At 39.6% G+C, this 22374-nt stretch overlaps 1 protein-coding gene across 2 annotated transcripts in view; it reads left to right on the forward strand.

Annotated features, from left to right (window-relative positions):
• LOC127054462 (pulmonary surfactant-associated protein D-like) overlaps nucleotides 1-7691 on the forward strand; it is a 216345-nt gene extending 208654 nt beyond the window's left edge. Inside the window, exons 1-5 of one of the 2 annotated variants that reach the window (XM_050960677.1) lie at nucleotides 2434-2462; nucleotides 3414-3621; nucleotides 4983-5081; nucleotides 6042-6125; nucleotides 7177-7691. In XM_050960677.1, the coding sequence (XP_050816634.1) occupies nucleotides 3429-3621; nucleotides 4983-5081; nucleotides 6042-6125; nucleotides 7177-7553 (753 nt within the window). In that variant the 5' untranslated portion in view covers nucleotides 2434-2462; nucleotides 3414-3428 and the 3' untranslated portion in view covers nucleotides 7554-7691. Of the gene's footprint in view, nucleotides 1-2433; nucleotides 2463-3413; nucleotides 3622-4982; nucleotides 5082-6041; nucleotides 6126-7176 lie in introns of those variants that run through there. The other variant, XM_050960678.1, reaches the window with a different exon arrangement.
• Nucleotides 7692-22374: the final 14683 nt, after the last annotated feature.

The raw sequence follows: 22374 nt of genomic DNA on the forward strand, positions 1-22374 counted from the left end.
TTGCAGAAAGCATTCTATCAAGTTTCAAGAACACTTCTCATAAAAGGAACTGGACAAATCCCACTTCAGCATACTAGCTCTTCAATCATTTCTCATGGTAGATGGGCCTTTGGAGTGAGTAAGACTCTTTTGGTCTCTTGCAATGGAACAAGGACTCATGGAAAAAATGATGATGTAGTCTGCATGACTCTTTTTCCCCCCCTCTGTTTTACTGTCTGTTGATAATGTATTAGGTAGTATAGACAAATCTTACCTTGTCCTCACCAGGAAAAAAAAGTGTAATTTAATGCATATTAAAATCCTACTGTAAACAAGGCAGTTAATAATTGTTAGATGGTACAAGTAAGCCCTAGTGAGGTGACCTGGCATCATTTCAACCAGTCAATGTACTGTAGCTATGATAGCCTTATCGTCATTAAGATTTTTACGTGTTAGCTAATAAATGTTAAAGCCCCTTTTTTCCTTATATAGACATGGCCTAAGGGGTCAGAGTTTAGGTTTGGTTTGGAGAGACATGCAGGGGTTAAGATGATTACCCAAGCAGTCTAAACCTCTGGGTCTCCAGAATGGAACTTCTGACTGTGTTGTCAGTCTCATCAGAGAGGCTTTCTGATGATGATCTCTTTTTAGTCTTTGCACATCCACAGGAATAAGAATATAAGAATGGCCATACTGGGTCAGACCAAAGGTTCATCCAGCCCAGTATCCTGTCTATGGATAATGGCCAATGCCAGGTGCCCTAGAAGGAGTGAACCTAACAGATGATCAAGTGATCTCTCTCCTGCCATCCATCTTCACCCTTTGACAAACAGAGGCTAGGGACACCATTCCTTACCCATCTGGCTGTTAGCCATTAATGGACTTAACTATGAATTTGTCTAGTTCTTTTTTAAGCCCTGTTATAGTTCTAGCCTTCACAACCTGCTCAGGCAAGGAGTTCCATAGGTTGACTGTGTGCTGTGTGAAGAAGAACTTCCTTTTATTTGTTTTAAACCTGCTGCCCATTAATTTCATTATGCCCCTAGTTCTTACATTATGGGAATAAGTAAATAACTTTTCCTTATCTACTTTATCCACACCACTCATGATTTTATATACCTCTATCATATCCTCCCTTAGTCTCCCCTTTTCCAAGCTGAAAAGTCCTAGCCTCTTTAATCTCTCCTCATATCCCTAATCATTTTAGTTGTCTTCTCTGAACCTTTTCTAATGCCAGTATATCTTTTTTGAGATGAGGAGACCACATCTGTACACAGTATTCAAGATGTGGGCATACCATGGATTTATATAAGGACAATAAAATATTCTCTGTCTTATTCTCTATTCCTTTTTAAATGATTCCTAACATCCTGTTTGCTTTTTTGACTGCTGCTGCACACTGCGTGGATGTCTTCAGAGAACTATCTACGATGATTCCAAGATCTCTTTCCTGATTAGTTGTAGCTAAATTAGCCCCCATCGTATTGTATGTATAGTTGGAGTTATTTTTTCCCATGTACGTTACTTTACATTTATCCACATTAAATTTCATTTGCCATTTTGTTGCCCAATCACTTCATTTTGTGAGATCTCATTGAAGTTCTTCACAGTCTGCTCTGGTCTTAACTATCTTGAGCAGTTTAGTATCATCTGCAAACTTTGCCACCTCACTTTTTACCCCTTTCTCTAGATCATTTATGAATAAGTTGAATAGGATTGGTTCTAGGACCGATCCTTGGGGAACACCACTAGTTACACCTCTCAATTCTAAAAATTTACCATTTATAAGGACAACATGGACTGATAAATAAGGAAGACATGGACTGATAAAAACAGAGTGGGAAATTCTTTGCTAGGTATATGTGTGCTTGATGCAAAAATAAATTACAAGAAAATACCTACTGTAAAGGCCAAGTAGTAAAAATTGTTAGCTGTGTTGGTCCCAGGATATCAGAGAAAAAAGGTGGGTGAAGTAATTTCTTCTGTTGAACCAACTTTGATGAACTTTCGAGATACACAGAGCTCTTTTTTAGGTAGCGCAAATAATTTTTTTTCAGCACATCATATAGAAGAAATTATTCAGAACCATCTCCATTCTAGTTTTATGTTGACTTACTGACAAGTCAGTGAAATCCAGAGTTATCAGATATTAATATTTACATAAGCTTAAATTGTCAGTAGAATACAATACCTACATTGTTTTCAAGTTTCACAGATTTTCTGGTTCAGTTCCTCGTTCGTGTTTTGCCAATGGGAAAATATTCATTCTTTGTATCTATCTTTATGCTCGTGGTTTCAAGACCAATAAAGCCATTTACTCTACCGTGAAATTATTCTTAAATAAACTATAACTCCTATTTACTGTAAATAAGCACAGCTGAGAAACCAGAGTTTGTTACTTCATTCTGTAGTATATAAATAGACAGTAAAATTCAGTAAATTATTCCTGTGAATGCTTTTTCTAGCACACCAGGTACTGCAAAGTAAGTGACTGGATGATATCTTTGCTCTCTCTTTTAGTCCTGTTCTTTAATTATGAAGTTGTGCATAGTTGGTAAATGTACAATAGAAATTTCCTTAAAATCTTTGATTTTTGTGTATTAAAAGGTAGAACTCTGTTTATTTCTTCATCAGACAAGATTTAAGGTTACATTGTGTTATAGTTTATGTATTTTAATTTGAAAAAAATATCAGTCATGATTTAATGTTCCTACTTTGTTCAGAGTACAACAAAATATGTCTTGTCTAATTTTTTATGCTATTCATTTAGGAAGTATATGCAATTTTACAGGTAAGTTGGGGAGTCTATTCCTACATTATCTTTGACTTGAAAGCATACAGCTGTATTACCAAGTTCAAGTCCTGGCATTCACTTCTATACCATCCCCAGTGCACTTGTGCAGGGCTGAAAAAAATTCACTTTCTTAAAAACAGTTTTTACTAAAACTTTAAGGATTATGAATGCAGGCAACCTGATGGAACTTAACTGAAATTTGCTGCTTTTTCTGCTAGAAGTTGTGGGGTTTTTCGAGCAGGACAAATTCCAATAATTAGGGGTACTTCATTAAGATCTGAGAAAAGAATAGTTAAGAAGTGTTTTCAGGAGCACCAAAGCTCTGATTTAAAAAAAATAATTAGTACAAATATTTTAGGAAATAGACATTTAGCATTCCTTTATATAGCCAATGTGTAATATTGCAACATTAAGAGCTTATTTTCACTCAAAATGTCTTTAGGGCAGTGGTGGGCAACCTGTGGCCCATCAGGGTAATCTGCGAGTGGGCCTCCAGACAGTTTGTTTACATTTGCATGGCTGCCCACAGTTTCTAGTGGCTGCAGTTCACCGTTTCCAGCCAATGGGAGCTGTGGAAGTGGCACAGGCTGCAGGTTGCCCGTCACTGCTTTAGGATAATTCTTTTAATAATTTTTCACAGGCTAGGAATCAAACAATGCTGCTGCTTCCAATATTCAACACTTTTGTGTTGGTGTTAATTCTGGTGACAACTTCCAACTCAAATCCTGCTCAAGTTGTCCAAAAATGGGATCAGAATGCATGTACACTTGTTGTGTGTGGACCTGCTCAGAACGGACTACCAGGAAGTGATGGAAAAGATGGTGCTAATGGGGAAAAGGGAGATCCAGGTATAGAAATATTTACTTACTGTTAACCTGTTGTTCAGATTGGTGTTTAAAAAAAACTGATAAAAAAGAAAGCATAATTCAAATAATGTAGCTACATGGAACTTGAGCAAAAACATCTGTCAAGCATTGAAAAATCTGGAGATCCTTAATATACCGCTAATTACTAAAACACTAGGATGAAACTAACAGTCAAATAAAAGCTAGATTAGAAATAAAATGGATGCTTTGAAATAGATAATATTCTCTAGAGCCTTTTACTTCCAGGCCACTAGTTTTGAATCTGATCCAGATTGACAGTGTCTGAAACTTGTTACCAGCCAATGCCTGTCCTGTGATCTATGTGAAATAACTTGCTTGTTACAGTGCATTTCTTGGTGGTTAAGAGAGACAAACACGCATAATAAATAAGACTAATAGCACTTTTGACAGTGTCAGCAGATGGCCAACACCAAGGTGATATACATTCTGGCATTGTCAAGCCTCAAAATAAGTTGAATTGGCACTGAAGAAACAGGCCCTGGAAGAGTTGTTCAGGTCTCACTGCTGCAGATAGAGGCAAAGGATGAAGGGGCATTCAGCCTGTTCTCTAGAAATTACTATAAGAAGTTATTCTCTAATCACACTGTATTTAGTATTTATTTGTATTACAATATCACTTAGAATCCCTAACAGAGATCTGAAAATCATCTTGTTGGGCAATCTACGTAAAACATAATAAGAGAAAAACTCTGCCCTGAAGAACTTACAAACTCAATAGATGAGACAGGAAGAAAGATGAGAGTAGTATGTCCATTTTGCAGATGGGCAATGGAGGCATAAGGGATTATGGACTAGGTTTTCAAAAGAGTATAGCTCCCATTTAAGCACCATATTTTCAAAACACTGCACTGAGTGCTGAGTTATTTTGAATATCCAGTTGCAAGGGTCACAATGAAAGAGTTTATATTCTTTTGAAAATCTGGTCCCAATTGTGGATTCTGAGCACCGGAAAATCTGGTTTCAAGGTCTGTTGAAAGTATAGCTTTATCTGTACATACTCAGAAACATTTTAAGAATTCCAGTTGCACTCACATACTAATATTTCCATTAAGAAGTGAATCCAAACCAAACTTCTGAAGACATTTCAGATGTTTGAATTTGATATTCTAATAATAGCAGTGGAGTCAAGCTATAAAGTTTGGACCTAGATCAGGATCTGAATTTTTCCCATAATTCATTATGGTCTTTTTTTTTTATCTAATCGTCATCCATCTGTAGTTATGACAGCAATCCCAAACTCTTATAACACCTACAAAGTCAATTGTTTACTTGCTTTATTTTTGTTTCTTCCTTTTCCCTGAATAAACACACTGGATTGCAAGGATTAAGAGGGATACCAGGTCTTCCAGGAAAGGATGGATCCCCTGGACCAAAAGGAGACAGAGGTGCAGAAGGACCAAAAGGAGATTGTGGAGGCACAGGTAAACAGTGCCCCCCTTTTGAGGGAGGGTAAAGAAGAAGTCTAACAGTGCATACACAGAAGCTATTATGTTCCAGTTGGGCTTTGCTGCTTCTGTCTGAGTGGGGAAGGAATACACAGAGGTGGGCACTGGGGAAACCAAACAGTCTGGTTTGCAATGGAAAGAAGCGAGTGAGGCTTGAAGGGTTAATCTGATGAACTCAAACGTCTAAGAGTAGCATTCTAAAGGAGACAGATACCACTGGGGCAGCATGCCGCGGGAGGCGCTCTGCGGAGGACCACCGGAGCTGCGGGACTGGTGACTGGCAGAGCGCTCATCACTGCGTGCCGCCGTGCTTGGGGCTACGAAATAGCTAGAGTCGCCCCTGGACACCACAGTGATGAGTACCTGATCACTGGGTTTGTGGGATGAAGGATATGCTGCTAAAAGACAAAGAAGTCCTACAAGGGTTCACCAGGAGCAACTGTACAAATGATCTCAGTTCTTGTTCATGAAATTTTCCCGCATAGGCTGAGATTGGCAAACATCATGATAGTTCTACCTACTGCAAAGGTCAAATGGGCTTCTAGTGAATGCACATATTCTTCACAACTCTCCTCAGAACTTTGCTAATTAACTTTATTCTAATTTCCAAGGTTTTATTTTTCTAACTACGTTGTCTTCTGCTTCTAATTTTTAGCTTTTACAATTGAATTGAAAAGCTAGCATTACTGCAGGTTCAATTAAAAATTGCACTCAACGAGTAGTTTCCCTTTTATTTTCAGTGGACCCGTGGCCTCAACACCTCAGTTTTAAACTTCTTCTTGAGGAACCAAGAAATCAAAAACATTATATTTGATGTTACACTTGTGATTCATTACTAGTTCTGGAGGTGAAGTCTCTGGCTTTTTTAAGCTTTTAGAAAACCTTCCATATTTTAATGTAAAACAATAAGAACAATGCTATTATTCTATTCTTCAGAATGTGAGCTTTTAAAAACTGAAATAAGTGATTTGCAAGAACAACTGAAGACCCTGAAAGCTACTGTCAGCAAAATCCAAAAAGGTAGGACAAGTGCTGTTCATTCCAGTCAGTGATAGATGGGCCCAAACGGACTAATTTGGATGCAGATCTAGATCCCCACTTCTTCAGAGTTAAAAAGGATTCATATCTGGTGTCTGATCTGGGCTTTTCCTATTTGCTCATACTCCAAACTTCTATGTACTTGTTGGATGTTTTACTAAAGTAACACAATTCTACAATATGGGCAGTACTGGTCTAACCTTGTCACATGTATCATTAGCCTCGGCAGATCTCCACTTTGATGTAAATAGGAAAGTCCCCCCAAGAACAGCTGTGGGATCAAGTGCTAAAAAAATCCCATCCAAAATATACTTAAGATGAAATAGTGTGGCTTGCGTAGGGTCTACTTTATGTCTGAAATGTTATTTGATTTGTCCTGTGACCAAAAAGAATAGTGGGAGACAACCACTCTCTGACATCAACAGCACATGTGGCCTCATTCTGCCCCTTGATTTCCCATTTACTTCCTCTGGAACAGGAACAGACCCTTGAGTCTTACCTGTAAAGAGAGCTGCAAATGCTAATTGAGATAATGGAATGAAGACAGAAATTCTCACTGTGTCATATCAAGGCCAATGGGCCTGGCCTCATAAGAAATACTGCAATAATGTTCCCAAACACTGCACTTTACAATAGTGACATGGCAATATTTTAGGGTGCCAAAACAGTATTAAACTCTGGTATTGTGTACAATTCCAACTCTACTCTCTAGGACAATAAAAACTTCCTCAGCTCTGCCTTCATTGCTAACTAAAATAACAATAATAAAGTATAAATTTCAACCTAAGATTTTTCCCGGTTGTTTTAGGGTCTTCCTGAGACCTTTTGCCTCTGTCCATAGTTTTCTCTGCACCAGTAAAATATTCTTCCCCTTTCAAACTTCTGGGTTGTTGTGCAGCTGGTCTGACAGAATGAATCAATAAAAATAACTGCCTCTTGCTCCAGGGTCCCAGAACCTGTTTCTCTAATCTAAAGAATAGTATGTGGGGAAAAAATGTAACTTAGATGTACTGTACTTCTGTGTTTTTTCTAGCTTGGATTTTCATAAACGGCAATAGTGCCAGTGAAAAAACCTTTGTAGCCAATGGCTCTGAAGGTGACTTTGAGACCTCAAAAGCCACATGTTCCCAAGCTGGTGGCCTGATTGCTTCTCCAAGGAATTCTGCAGAGAACAGTGCCATACAACAAATAGTAGTTCGTCATAACAAAGCAGCATATATTGGAATAAACGATATACAAACAGAAGGTTCATTTAAGTATCTAAGTGGTGAAGCAATAGGATACTCAAACTGGGCTGCAAGAGAACCAAATAATCTTGGTGGAATTGAAGACTGTGTAGAAGTATATTCAGATGGCAGATGGAATGACATATCCTGTAATGAAAAACAATTAATAATCTGTGAATTTTAATCTCCCTGACCTTGTAGTTTTAATTAAAATCAATCAGTTGTGCAAGTTGACTTGCAGCTTTAAAAATTATAAAAATAACTCTGGGTTTAGCAGGCCAATGCTCAAACCACTGAGCTATCCCTCCCTTGTTGATTTACATTAGCCTCGCATTTTGCATACCGTGCTCTATCAGTAATGTAGAGGTATAGACAGGCTGAATCTTGCTGAAATTTCTATTATGATAAATTAAATTGCAATAAAATCATCATGCAACTTCGAACTGTGACCTGAGCTGGTTAAAACAGGAGATACTACAAGTGCTGGGAGTAATCGATACGCACACAGTTTCAGACTTGAACAAAAGTGACTATCATGAGGAACTGACCGAGAATACAGATCAGGGTTGTCTCTTGTGTAAAAATGATGACCATTCTGCTCCACATTGTTCCAGCAGAGAATGCCTTAGCTTTATGAGTATATACTTGTCTTAAAGTGAAGTGTAAGAATGAAAATGCTGGAATTCCATTAATTTCTGTTTAAAGCCATTTACAGATCTACAATGTGCTTATTTACAGCCTTGTTCTCAGGTTATTAAAATGGGGGGGAATTCTAGAAGCGTGTGGGTCATGTCCCTTGATAGCCTACTGGAGTTTGGGCACATTGTGGATTTTAAGTGCCATTATTCAGCACTCAGAAGTGCCACGGCTCTTTACAGACAGACAAAATCCCTGCCCCAAAGATTCTACAGTCTAAACAGAGACAAGACAGAGAAGACAAAATTGGAGGAGGAGATAAGGGAAATGGGAGAGGGGACAAAGGCCAATAATACAAGATAACACACTGCTTGGTGGTTTGACACACTTTTGGTGGATTAATGCTTGTTTTATGTATTAATTCACTTTTGCTTAGTGTCAAGGGAAAGCTGCACAGTTCATAGGGACCCTGGTATGAAAATATCATTGATTATAGAGGGATCAGAAAGAATTTCTAGAAATATGCTTGGTTGCCCTAGCATGAATGGTGCTCGAAATAAAGAGACTCCAGGCCACTTACCCAGAATTTCCAGAGGGAAATCTATCCTGTCTAAAGTAGCTGTCAAAGATTCCTTGAAGCCTTACTTTGCTGTTGTTTGGTGAAGCACCTCATCTACATGTTTGTCCTGCTCTGAGATGTGATGAACTTGTTTCAAGATCTTAATGGACTCAACTATGTAACTGTCGCTACTATGGGCCCATGAAGTGAGGATCTTTGCATCCTCATTTAAGTGATGTCATCTCATTTATTCAATAGTAACTTTATTAAACAAAAAACAGTCCTAGATGCACATTTTCTTACCTAGCTTAACCTCTCTATCCAGCTCAGGCAGGTCCATCTGATTCCCCATCTCTAAGTTGGGAGAAACAGCCTGCATGGCTCTTTTCATTGCCACGCTGAATAGCATCGCTGGCCACTCATTTACCTCCTTCTTTTTCCTTCCGACTAGCCATTATAAGGATTTGGACATTAGGCTGAGCCTTAAAAAGGGTAAAACATCATAGCCTGGCTCATGCCAGATAGATCGCTTCTGCCCCCATTTGATGGTCCAGGCATTGTTACCTTAATTCCTTTGAAGGTGTGTATCTTGCCTTTCCTGCTGGTTCTTTAACAGTCCCTTTTGATTTAACTATGCATTCAGTCAAGAATCAATACAAAACTGAACAGGGTAACCAAGTCATGCACACTAGTAATAAAAAATACTAGGCATTTTCCATTTAAAAACCAAGCACAAAGACATAAGCTCTACACACCCTAAAAATTACTTACCTTAGCAATACAGTCAAGTTCGCACACAGTTAAGTCAATTAATTTCGCCAGCCTTAAATCAAAGAAGCAATATGTGCCCTATCCCACTGTTGTTGACAGACTCAAAAAGGTAACAAAAGGCAATGGGATGACCCAGAAAGTCACAGAGACTAAGCTCATTGATCTGAATGACCATCAGCAGTCTGTTTGCTGTGTTTTTCAAAACTAATACCATTTAGAAACATTAATAAATGAACACAAAATAAGCTGTCCCTTACAGAAACACGGTATTGACCATAATATAAGAAAAAGAAATCAGAAGTTGTTTTCCTTGTTGATAATATCAGTGAGAACATTTTTTTTCTGCAAAGCTCTGGAGCCAAGAAATTTAACTTGACTTTAGGACTGGATTATAGAGAGAGAATCTAATATCTACTTGGAGGCACGTAACTGCTGCCCCACATTATTATATGCAGCGTAGTTGTAGCTGTGTCAGTTCTGGGATATTAGAGAAACATCTTGGCGCTCTCACCAACAGAAGTTGATGCAATAAAAAATATTTCCTCACCCACCTTGTCTCTCTAATATTCCCACATTACTCAGAAATCTAAGAGCGAATTGAATCTTTGCAAATTTAGATGACATTGTATGATGGCTTCCCAGTAAAAACTAACTCTGAAGTCTGATTCAAAATCATTTTAACCTTGGCAAAATAGCTTTCTCCCATCTACTGTCACTAAAATTGTTTTTAGCACCAGTTCAGGGAACCGACTGCTAAAAATGGTTGTCGCCAGCAAGTCAGTTTCCTAGGTAACCCAAAACGCAGCCATGAGAATTTGAAATGGAAACTGAAAAGAAAAAGACAGATACTTCCGCCCTTACTTACTTGTGGAAAAAGGTATTACACAGAGGGAGCAGCTATGGAAGACTCTAGCCCTAAATAAAATGAAAATGACCAGCCTATTGTCATTGTCTAAATAAGTGAAGTGCAAAATGGGGGAAAAAAGGACATTCAATTTTAGTTTTTAATTTGGTAATTTATAGAGATAATTTTTTTTCACACGTAAGATTTTTTTGTTAACCTTATCTATTTAATTTCGATATGCAATTCCATCTTCTGCAATGCCACCAGCATTTTCTTTGTAGGCAGATGGAGTTCCAACAGACTATTTTTATTTACTTTTATTCAAAACTACCATTGGTGCTTTGTCAACCAAACTTGCCAGGTCTCATTCATTTGTAGAAAGACTCCCTCATTCAGGACTCTCTTTAAAATGGAATTAAAACCCTTGTGCTGAAGGGTTTTGCAGTGTGTTTTAGTTTGATTTCAGTCATTCCAGTTATCAAGGTAGACTTCATAGACTGTCAGTCCTTCATCAGTTAAGACTGAGCCGATCACAATACATCTTCCAATCTTCTCTCACTCTGGCCATCCTTCTCCATGTTTGTCCATATCTCCTTATTAGAAAATCATCCCACCTTTTTGGAGGCTGACCTCATGGCCGTTTCAGTTCTTGCGGATACCAGTCAGATATAGCTGCAGTCCATCTGTTGTCACTGAGTCAGGCCACATGTCCTGCCCATCGCATTTTTCTGAGCCTGCTTTCAACAACAACATCTCGACTCCAGACTGCTGCCTAACTATTTCATTGGGAGGTGTGATCATGGAGCAAAATGCCCTGAAATGATCGTTCCATTGCCCTCTGTGTGACAGACAGTTGATGTTCTTCAATCTTCATCAGCGACCATGTTTCACTGCCATATAGCATCGCTGGAAGCACGGTCAAGTTAAAAAGATTTGTATACGTTGTTTTGCTGATCTTTCCTTGGAGGATGTCCTTGATGTCATTGAATGCGCACCATCCAGCTTTTTTTTTGTGTGACAGTTCACCTTTCTGATTGTAGCACATGTTGACTTCTTAGCCCAAATAAATATATTTGTCAGCCTCTTGGATTTGCTTTCCTTCAAGAGTTATCTGAGTTCTTGGCAGAACATCTGATCTCATATTTCTTTTTCAACTGGTTCATTTTTAATCCGACGTGACTGCTGTTTGAGTTCAGTTCTTTAAGCATTTTCACAAGCTGGACTGTATTTTTGGCTATCAGCATTATATCATCTGCGAACCTGAGATGGTTTAGCCACTTGCCATGGATATTAATCCCACCTTTCGGGACTGCTCATCAAAAGACCAATTTAAAGCAGGCTGTGAATAATTTTGGTGAAACTGTATCTCCTTGTTTCATACCTTTCTCGATGGGTATTTGGAGCGGAGTATCGAATAGCGATATATCTGTGCTGCAGCCAGAGTTTGCTTCCTTTATAATGTGATATATTTTTCGCTGATTCCCTGTTCTGAAAGAGCTTCAGGAATGGCGTTGGTCTCCACGCTATCAAACGCCTTCTCGTAGTCCATGAAAGCAATGCACAAATGGAACTTGTATTCCCTTGAACGCTCTAGTAGTTGGTTTAGAGTGAAGATGTGGTCTATTGTGCAGTCATTTCTTCAAAAACTGGCCTGCTCTCTAGGTTGCTGTTCATCCAGTTTTCACAACAGTCTATTTGTTATTATTTTAGTGTACAACTTATAGACATGCGAAAGCAGGCAGATCAAGTGATAGTTCTTTAGATTTTCTCGATCGCCTTTCTTATGCAGCAAGATGGTATTGGATTCTTTCCACCTGGATGGTATCTTCTGGATTTCCAGGTAACTGCTGAACCTTTGGGGGAGAGCTTTCCAGAGTTCCTGACCACCCACCGTAAGCACTTCTGCTGTCAGACCATCCTTGCCTGGATCTTTCCCCTTTTCCATTTAATAGACTGCATGATGGATTTTGCTGATGAGAACCTGGAGTATGTGTTCATCGGTTTGTTGAAGTGATAGCATTAGGACATCTATACGGGATGCAAACAGCTGGGTATAGAAATTCCTGCAGATTGCCTCCATCTCTGTTTGACCGGTTACTGATTCTCCATCCTTGTTCATCCAAACCGATAATGATGACTTATACAATGCCAATTCCCATTTGCATTTTTTGAGACTTTTATGATCTTTAGCAGCCTTTAAGAGCTTTTTGGTTCGAAATTTCTTGAAGTCTTCCTTCAGCTTCATTCATGTGGGCTTGCAGAGAAGAGAGTACTCAAGCCTGTCGCTTCCATTTCTTTTAATTTTCCTTCTGTTCTCCAACAAGGTCTTTATATTCTCTGAGATTCTTCCTCTATCTCTTTTTGGTCTTTCACGCTCAGCTGATTTCACGTACCATTTCAGTCTCTTGCTGAAGTTCTCATAATCCTCGCCACAGTCATCCAGGAGGCTCCAGTCTTCCCTGGAAATGTTTTCCTTCAGGATTGCCTCATCAAAAGCTACCGGTTGGTGCCTTCTGTTCACCATACACAGTGCCTTTTTCTCTACCTTCACAGTGAACATGAGTCTGACTCTCAGTAGGCGATGATCACTACCTATGTTAAATGATGGCAATACTGAAATATCCTTCACAATGCATCGTCTACCGATCAGAAAGTAATATATTTCATTCTTTGTCTTCATGTTCAGTGTGATCTAAGTCCATCTCCTGTTGGCCTTCTTTCAGAACCAGGTGTTATCAATTAACATTCTCCTTGTCTCTGCCAATATAGCTAGTTGTTCTCCTCGCACGTTACATTCTCTGATACCGTACCTTCCTATGAACTTTTTGCTCTCTCTCCATCTTCCAACCTTGGCATTGAAGTCTCTTATCGCAATCGTATATGTGGAACTCTGAGTGAAGGTTTCCTCCAGCTCCTGATAGAATCCTTCCACATCATCATCTTTGCCTGCAGTTGTGGGACCATAGATCTGGATGATTTTGAGAGTGCTGTATTGGTTCAATCAGAGGTAAAGCACCCCAATACGCGATGACTTCAAATGGCACAAGATGATTTTTGAAGCCCATTCCTTGTTTATGATGAATCCAACTCCTCCAGCTATCCTTGTGCCTTCTTCTTTTCCTAGAATGACCGTGCTTCCATCCCACCAGCTGACCTCCATCTCCTTCTTTTGTTGTGTTTCGCAAATGCCCAGCACATCGCAGGCTGTTTTTGCCTTTTCCTCCATGAGATGGTTTATTGATTCCTGCCTTATCAGTGTTCTACAGTTATAAGTGCACATTGAGAGAGTTGCCCAGTTTTCTTTTGGCAACCTGGCATTTGAGATTCTTTTCAGCCTCTCATTGATCGAATGTCTCACTGCCTCCGGAGTGGGGATTGAGGGAAGTGCAGAGAACTGAAACTTGGTTTTCCATGTTGGTTTAGATATTATTTTCAGCCACGTGCTGGCTGGGCTGTCAGTGGTGCACTTAACTCCTCAACTTAGCTAGTTATCAAGGTGACAACCAAAAATCAAGGGAGTTTAAGCATTGGTTTTGTTTGGGATTCCAACCCAAAATAGCCAAGTTCCAATAAATTTAAAATCATGTTTCCAATTAAATTAAAAATACAATTCTTCAAAACTATCTTGTTCATACTAAGCTTTGCAAACCCCTTCCCACCTTTTAATTAACTGATCTTTTTAAAGTTATTTCTCAGGCCTTTCCAGTTTCCTCTATAAAGAGACTCAGTCATGCTATCTCCTCCCTTTCCCTTGCTAGGCCCATCTTCTCCTTTCTAACCATAACCCGACCTCTTCAAACCTAAGGATATTTTCCCTTTTGTTTGTCTCTACAGCCCTACTGGCTCTCTCTAGAAGAAGGAATAATGGGGGGTTCACTTGCTAACCAAAGCAATTTAGGCCTATTTAGTTTCAGTTAGCTGCAGCTTACAATATTAACAATGACCAAAGTATTAAGAAACAGTGCAACAATATGCAATGGATAGGGAATGTAAGGCATCCCATGATGACTTGCAAACCCAAAGCTAGAAATATGGGGGCTAACTGGGGAGATATGAATCATGATAGGCTGTTGTCAAAGCCTGTGACAGTCTTGTTACTTCCCTTGTTGATGGGGGAGAGGGGAAGAAATAACCAGGTTATTAACTATTTTATACTTTACTCTTGGAGTCCTGATAAAATGGCTATTTTCCAATAATCATTTCAATAAATCCTCTTTTTTTCTGTAATAGTCATTTTAGCATATCCAATTATTGTATTCAGATAGTCTCTCCTAGTCATAAAATACTGTGCAGTAGGCCAATTTCATCAGAATTTAAAATGAAATACCTGTATAAATGCATGAAGCTCTACTGAGATCTCATATAAGCGCTTGATACTGTCCTCAGATATGGACCCATTAACCTAAAGTTAGAAAGTCCTTAAGAGAATTATTTTGTCGGTCTGAATAGCTCCATTGCAGAGATAGGATTGCCATTGATTTCAGTTACCTGATGTGTTGTGGGAAAAGAGGGAAGTGCTGTTGTTTTCCAACTTTATAGATGGCCTTGGATATTATTTGAAGTGATGCCTCCGATGGAGATGTCCCATGATAAATGGAAATTCACTTACAACAGTTTTCTATATCTGAGAAGGAGATTCCAGAAAGGACCCTCTATTTCTAGTAGAGAACTTTCAGTAAGAGACAGAGGCAGATTACTCTAAAAATTATCTTAAGGGAACTTGTAAGTATTGGTTTTCATATAGTATGCTGTTTAATTAGTGCTTCCTTTCTGTTGTTTGGGATTGCTAGAAGGGCACTTCCTCAACAGCTTAGTATTCTTAAAAATTTCAAATCTAGTGGAAAGAAAGCAAGAGTTTTGTTTTTATTATCAAATAAAATAAACAATAATACAAAATAAAAATGAACAAGCTTGTGAACAAAATGAATTGACCTCGCTTTGTCTAAATTTCTCCATCTGTAAAATTGGGACAATACTTTGCCTCCTTTGTAAATAATGTAACTAGCTTTGGATAAGAAGCTCCATTATGTACAAAATATTATTAGTAAATTAATATGAAGAGCTTGACTAAGCTCTTGCCCTCCAAAAAGCCATGTAAGATAGTGTTAAGCTGCTACTTAGTTCTTGACTCATGCCATCGTTGCTACATAGTTTGAAATGTCGTGTTGAAACTTAGAATATACAGAATCTTTGCTAATAATTTACGATAAATTGTACAGATGTCAGAGTTTAGAGACAAATTCTTCACGGAAAAAACACTGTAGCTTTGGATGCGGCAAGAGACAGAAATGTAGAGCTGGTCAGTGCTTTGCAAGCCCATCCCTTGAAGATGGGCTATGGGTGCTTGCTGGTGATCTGAGGAAAGATGACTCATTACATATTATTAACTCTCCTCCTTCACCTCAATCATGTTAAAAGGAGCTAAAATAACTTTCTTAATATTAATTTTCTGTGTGAACAATTTCTTTGTTTGCTACATGAATGTTATGTCAAGCTCAGTAGGAGGAGAGAGTGGATTCAAACACCAATCAGAGGTGAAGTGTCCCACATGCAATCTCTCCATTGGAATGTGGTCCATGCTGTGATAACATGTGCAAGGCTGCTGCCGTAGTAGCTCCAGGACATCTGATTGCAGGAGAAGGAGGATTGTGGCTTTTCCAGCTTGCTCTGCATCAAGGCCAAAGAACAAAAATATGATGAGTGGCCAATCCCAGGAGTTGCTGTAATATGATCAGCAAAGAACCCCCCTGTGAAGCTGAAAATAGGGTCTCATGGACCTAATGCTCTGGCAGATGTTCTGTTAATTTCAAGTTAAAATCAAGAGGCCAGAATTATTAACACTTGACGTCCATGGGAGAAGGAAACAGTCCACAATTCATAGTTAAATAATGGGAAATTTTAGCTGCAAAACAGTTGTTTGATGACAAATAACCCATGTAACTTTGAATTTATTTTGGAGAAAGGATCACATAGATGTACGCACAATGAAATGCAGGAACTGTGTAATCATGTCATTGTAACACTCATCTTCCCTCGTTTCTGCCCCTTGCTGTTTGTAGCTCTTCCTCGTTGTATAATGTCTAAAATTAGAGTCCAATCCTGCAATTTCATGTGCACTGGCAAACCTTTGCACTGGCATGGATCCCTTCCAAAAATCTAGCTCAGGATCTGGCCCTTAGACTGCATATTCCTTGAGTCAGTGACTGTCTCTTACTTGTTCTGTAAAGTGCCTAACACTATATAAACATTAGCTTCATGATGATGATGATAACAGGCAATAACCAAATACCATGAAGAAAAAAAACAAACCATTGTTGGCAGAACAAGAACAAAAATGTTTGTATATGTTACTGTAACTTGTGGCTATTAATTATTATTATTATTATTTTATTTATTATACTGGGTGTATTTTTACATGCAGAAACTGTATTTTGTCTTTTGGGCACCCTACCTGAAACACCTTAAAGGGCCTTGTTTTTCAGCAAGTGCTGAGCATCCCACTCCCTGAAAATCAGGCCACTTTAAGTTGTGTCAAATTGAGCACCCAAAATCACACATCAGTTTTGGATATCTTGGATTCCCAGCACTTCTGAAAACCATGTCACTGATTTATCAGCCTACTGATTTAGCAGCTTACTTTGGCTGAAAATCTTGACTTGAGCCTTTGATAAAACAGAGAAAATTCTCAGAAATGTCTAAAGGATTAATTCTTTATTGCTTGTAAAACACCTAGAAGATGTTTGGTTGAAAGGCATTGTAAAAGTATAATACAGTCTATGACTACTGGGTGATAACATAATGTATTTATGAATGGTTCAGCTCTGACAATTTTTGACAAGCAGGGCTGTAAATCAGCCAAATAATTAAAAAAATGATAATTTTGATTTGTATGGGGGACCTGAGGAACTTGTGTGTGAAATTTACAAAAAGCCAAACCTCACCATTGTTCTCCTTGCTCTGCTGGACAGTACAAAGAAACTTCTATAAGAGATACTGGGGGAAAATCTAGGTCTGTGTCACTGAAAACTCCTAATGCAGTAGATAGTAACGGGGAAATCTCTAAGGAGTCTGAAGATGGGTGTGATTCAGAGAAGCATACACACATTGGGATGCTTATCCAAGCAGTTCGTACCTCTTGGTGTACAGACAGAAAGTACTTCTCAGCTTATGCTACTTGAGAATTTATCAGTTGTCCCAGAGTTGGTTCTGGATTTAACTAAAGCCCAGGAAGGAAATGTTCCTAAGTTTGTGTCTGCTAGAGAGAAAGACATTATAAATAGGTTGCATCCTGTTAGTGTCATAACAAAGTCCCAGAGACCAGACATGAAAAAACCACCCCCCTGAGCGCAGCAAGTTTCAGTTTTGTAAAGTTCCAGTGTAGACAGTGCCCCAGCACTGGGAGCCATGTCCCTTGTTGTGGTGGTTTTTTTAGAGCTGCTGTGGTCTGCCGTGACCACACAAGCCATGTTAAAGTGCTGCTGTGGCAGCGCTTTAGCATTGCCAGTGTAGACTAACCCCCAGGGTGGATAACTTAAAGAAGGTTTTTACAAGGTGGAATGAAGATTTAGGGAATTTGAATGGCCCTATGATGATCAATTGACTGTGTTTGGCCAGCTTGTTGGGAAGACACTATTGTTGGGACAGGAATGTTTCCATGTTGATTCTTTAAGTGAACAGTCTGTGTCTCAGGTTCAGAGGTTAAGACTGGATAGCTGAATCTACAGAGCAGGACAGCTGTGCAATTGATCTCTCAAGAATACAGGGGATGACAGGCAAACTCTCATCTCTAGACACTTTGGATATGTTTTGTAGTCTCTTAGTGGACTTAACAGCCGATTCCATGTGGAAGCAAAGGTTGGTAATGGAAGGACAAAAAGACCTTGAGTCTAACATGCTAGTGAAAATGGATGGTATCTTTTTAAGACAAAGTCCAGCCTTGCAGTTGGTAACAGTTAAGCATCTGAAAATGTGTAAAGTCTAGTGCAGGGATCTCAAACTCAAATGACCATGAGGGCCACATGAGGGCTAGTTCGTTGGCCCGAGGGCCGCATCACTGACACACGCCCCATTACTGCTTCTGACCCTTCCCCCACTCCACCCCTTCCATGAGGCCCCACCTCTTCCCACCCCTTCTCTGAAGTCCCCACCCCACCTCCACCCCCTCCCTGCCCCTAGAGGGTGCATCAGGGGTGTGGTGGGGGCTCAGAGGAGGGAGGTGAGGTGCAGCAGGGGGCTGGGTTGCAGGCAGAGGTCTCAGGGTGCAGAAGGGATGTGGGATGCAGCAGGAGGCTCAGGGCAGGGGATTGGGGTGCAAGACAGGTGTGCGATGCGGCAGAGGGGTCAGGGCAGGAGGTTGGGGTGCAGCAGAGGGTTCAGGTACAGGCAGGGGGCTCTGGGCAGGGAATTAGGGGCAAGGTGCATGAGGGCTTCGGGGTGGCAGTGGCACGCACCAGGGCCAGGGCAGGCTGCCACCCCTGGCCCTGGTCCCTCTCCAGGAAGTAGGTGGAACCATGTCCCTATGGCCCCTGGGGGAGGGGGGATGCAGGGCTCCGCACGCTGCTTGCCATGCCTCCAAGTACCTTCCCCGAAGCTCCCATTGGCCGTGGTTCCCTGTTCCTGGCCAATGGGAGCTGCGGGGGGGTGGAGCAGTGCCTGACAGTCAGGGCAACACACGGACTGAGCCCTCTGCTTCTCCCCATCCCCCAGCCACAGGGAGTGGTGCAGGGCTCGATGGGGGCAATTCTGTGGCTGTAGTTTGCCCACCCCTGGCCTGGAGGTAGGCCGGTGGGCGGGCACAGGGCGCTTAGCGGGCTGCAGAAAATAGCCCCATGGCCCTCGTGTTTGAGACCCCTGGTACAGTGTCTCTGTTGATGCAAATTACCTGACTGACAGGGAGGAGGAAGACTTGTCCATAACTGTTAGCAAAGAGGACACACCTAGCCAGCCGATTAATTCTGTTACACAAAAGACCTCAGACTTTGATGGTACTGACAGGGAGTAAGGGAAAAATTTAATCCTACAAATGGAAGCCACAGGGGAACCCTAGAATGCCAAAAGCCCAAGGGTATTGTGCCAAAGGTGAGACATGACAAAAATGCTTGTGAATGTACACTTGTGATAGATTTCATATTAATATTATTGCTGACGTTAGCTCTTCTAACTAATGCATTGCTTATGTATCGGGGGGTAGCTGTATTAGTCTGTATCCACAAAAACAACAAGGAGTCTGGTGGCACCTTAAAGACTAACAGATTTATTTGGGCATAAGCTTTCATGGGTAGAAAACTGTCAACACGTACAATGTGCAAGATCTTTTGAAAAAAAAACCTTGACCATGTTGGGAGTGATACATAAGACCTCACTGTGTGCTAAAAGCCTTTATGGTTATACTGTTTCATTACATGACAATATACTTTATGTCTAAGGTCATGTAATACTGATATTTCAAAGTTAGTGCCTGTAACCAGTCTTGAAACTGTACACAGGAGAAAAGACATTACACACCTAATGCGGTGCATAAAAAGGAAAACTGAGGCACTATATCATATTGCTTTCATGGTTAAATGCCAAGATTCCTGCACTATGGAGAACATTAATATCTACATTAACTTGATGTTAATTGGGTTCCAAACATTTCCCAGAGCTTGTATGAATAAATTAGGTATTTTCAGCAAAGAATCCTGTGGCACCTTATAGACTAACAGACGTTTTGGAGCATGAGCTTTCGTGGGTGAATACCCACTTCCTCAGATGCATGAGGAAGGTATTAGGTATTTTCATTAGCTATGGGCAAGATCACAAGACATACAAGAATTACTCTACAAGAGCAGATCCAATCCACTACTGGTTTAAGCAAGTTTTACCTTGAGTTTTTAAAGGGATTGAATAATATTATTACTTTCATAATGAACCGTACAAAGAAAAAACCTGTTCTAGACAAACATGATTTTGATAAACCATTTCTGTTATATGCTGACACTTCTAACATTGGGTTAGAAGCTGTAGTAATACAGAACCACGAATGGGAAGTTGCTGTGATGTGTTCAGCAGTGTCTGGAACACTCCTTCCTGCATTGATTTTTGCATTGGGGGTGCGATGTTAACTGATTACGCTATAATCAGGTAGATCATAACACTGTTTTATAATTGCAACAAATCTTGTACAAAACTTGACACTATCAAATTAGGCCTGAATAAAGACTGGGAGTGGCTGGGTCACTACAAAAAATAATTTTCCCCTCTGTTGATACTTACACCTTCTTGTCATGAATGGCCACATCCACTTTGAATGAATTGGCCTCATTAGCACTGACCCCGCCCCCCACTTGGTAAGGCAACTCCCATCTTTTCATGTGCTATAATATATATTTTTCTTACTGTATTTTCCACTCCAGGCATCTGATGAAGTGGGTTATATCCCACAAAAGCTTATGCCCAAATAAATCTATAAGTCTCTAGGGTGCCCCAAGGACTCCTCATTCCTTGTACAAAATGTGGCAGGTAAGATGTCTATAGAAAGGATATGATTTGCTGAATAAGATTATGCTATTTGTATGCATCTATCATTTTTGTACATGAAATTAACTATATGCCTGTATTTCTAAGGTATTTGCTTCTGGGTAGTACCAACAAGGTGTTTAACCAGCACGTTGTAAAGGAATTATTCAAATAGAATGATCCATTAGAGAACACTTAACTCACAATGGAAGACACCTATCTACTCTTAATGGAATTTCCTGCCATGACTAAGAGAAGTCATGCATGGACATGTGACTCCGAACTCCATCTTTTACCTGTAGTCTTCCACTACTGTGTTGAGGGCTTTGTTTGAAACAATGGGTTTCCCTCCACATGGCAGAAGCTATAAAAGGTGCTGGAAACATCTCCATTTTGCCTCTGTCCTGCTCAAACCTCTGGATTATGCACTTATACTAATGGGAGCATTGTAACCAGTGGACTGAAGACCTTCCAATGATTTGGAAGCAACCAGAGACTTGACTTAAGTCAGCAGTTTATTCCATCACTGCTGTAAGCCTGAACCAAGAACTTTGCAATTATTGTATGTATTTGATTCCTTTAACCAATTTTAACTTTCTTTCTTTCTTTCTTTCTTTCTTTCAACAAACCTTTAGATTTTAGATACTGAAGGATTGGCAACAGTGTGATTTTTCAGTAAGATCTGAATTGTATATTGACCTGGGTGTGTGACTGGTCCTTTGGGAGCAGAAGATACCTTTGTTTAATTAAACTGATTTTAAAGAACCACTTATCTTTAAGTCTAGCATCTGGATGTTGAATCCAGGATTGGAATGCCTCAGGAAACCTCTTTTCTGACTTTTTGTTAGCCAGTGTGATGAAACAGAAGTTAACTTTTGTTGCTGGTTTGATATATTTTATGGGAGAATAACTGCCAGTTTTGGGGGATGTCTGCCCTATTTCTCAGCAGTTTGTCCTGAATTTGGTATTCTCAGTTGTGACCCATGGAGGCACAGTGACACCAACTTCTATTGATAAAAGAGATGAGCTTTTGAGTTACACAGAGCTCTTGTTTAGGTAGTACAAACAAATCTCTTTGAACCCATCGTATAGAAAAAAATTTTCAGAACCATCTCTAGTCTAGGTAAATTTGTATCTTGACTTATTGACAATGTCAGTGAAATCCAGGATTATTAGTTATTAATGTACAATTTACATATAGTTAAATTGTCAGCTGCATATAAAAAGTGCATTGCTTTAAAAGATGTTCTGAGGAAGTCTGAGTTGCAGTCGATTCAGTTCCTCCTTTTTGCCAACTGGAAAAAAATAATTCTTTGTGCTTTATCTTTCTTATCATGGTTTCAAGATATCACTAAAGCTATTTACTGTAAATTTTAACTATTTTTAAATGAGCATTTTATTCTAAATGAGCATATCTTAGAAACCAGAGCTCATGTTACTTAATCTGTAGCACATAAATACGGGGTCAAACTCATAGTAAATTATTCCTGTGAATGCTTTTTCTAGAAAATCAGGATTTGCAAAGTAAGTGGTTGGATGGTATTGTTGCTCTCTTTTAAGTCTGTTCTTTAATTATAAAGTTGTGCATAGTTTGTAAGAAGGTTATGATAAAAATTTCCTTAAAATCTTTTATTTATGTGTACTAAACACATCTGTGATGGTTTTCCACATCATTCAAAGTTTAAGGTTACAGTGTAT

The sequence above is a fragment of the Gopherus flavomarginatus genome, chromosome 6 (genome assembly GCF_025201925.1).
Source record: "Gopherus flavomarginatus isolate rGopFla2 chromosome 6, rGopFla2.mat.asm, whole genome shotgun sequence".
NCBI lineage: Eukaryota > Metazoa > Chordata > Testudines > Testudinidae > Gopherus > Gopherus flavomarginatus.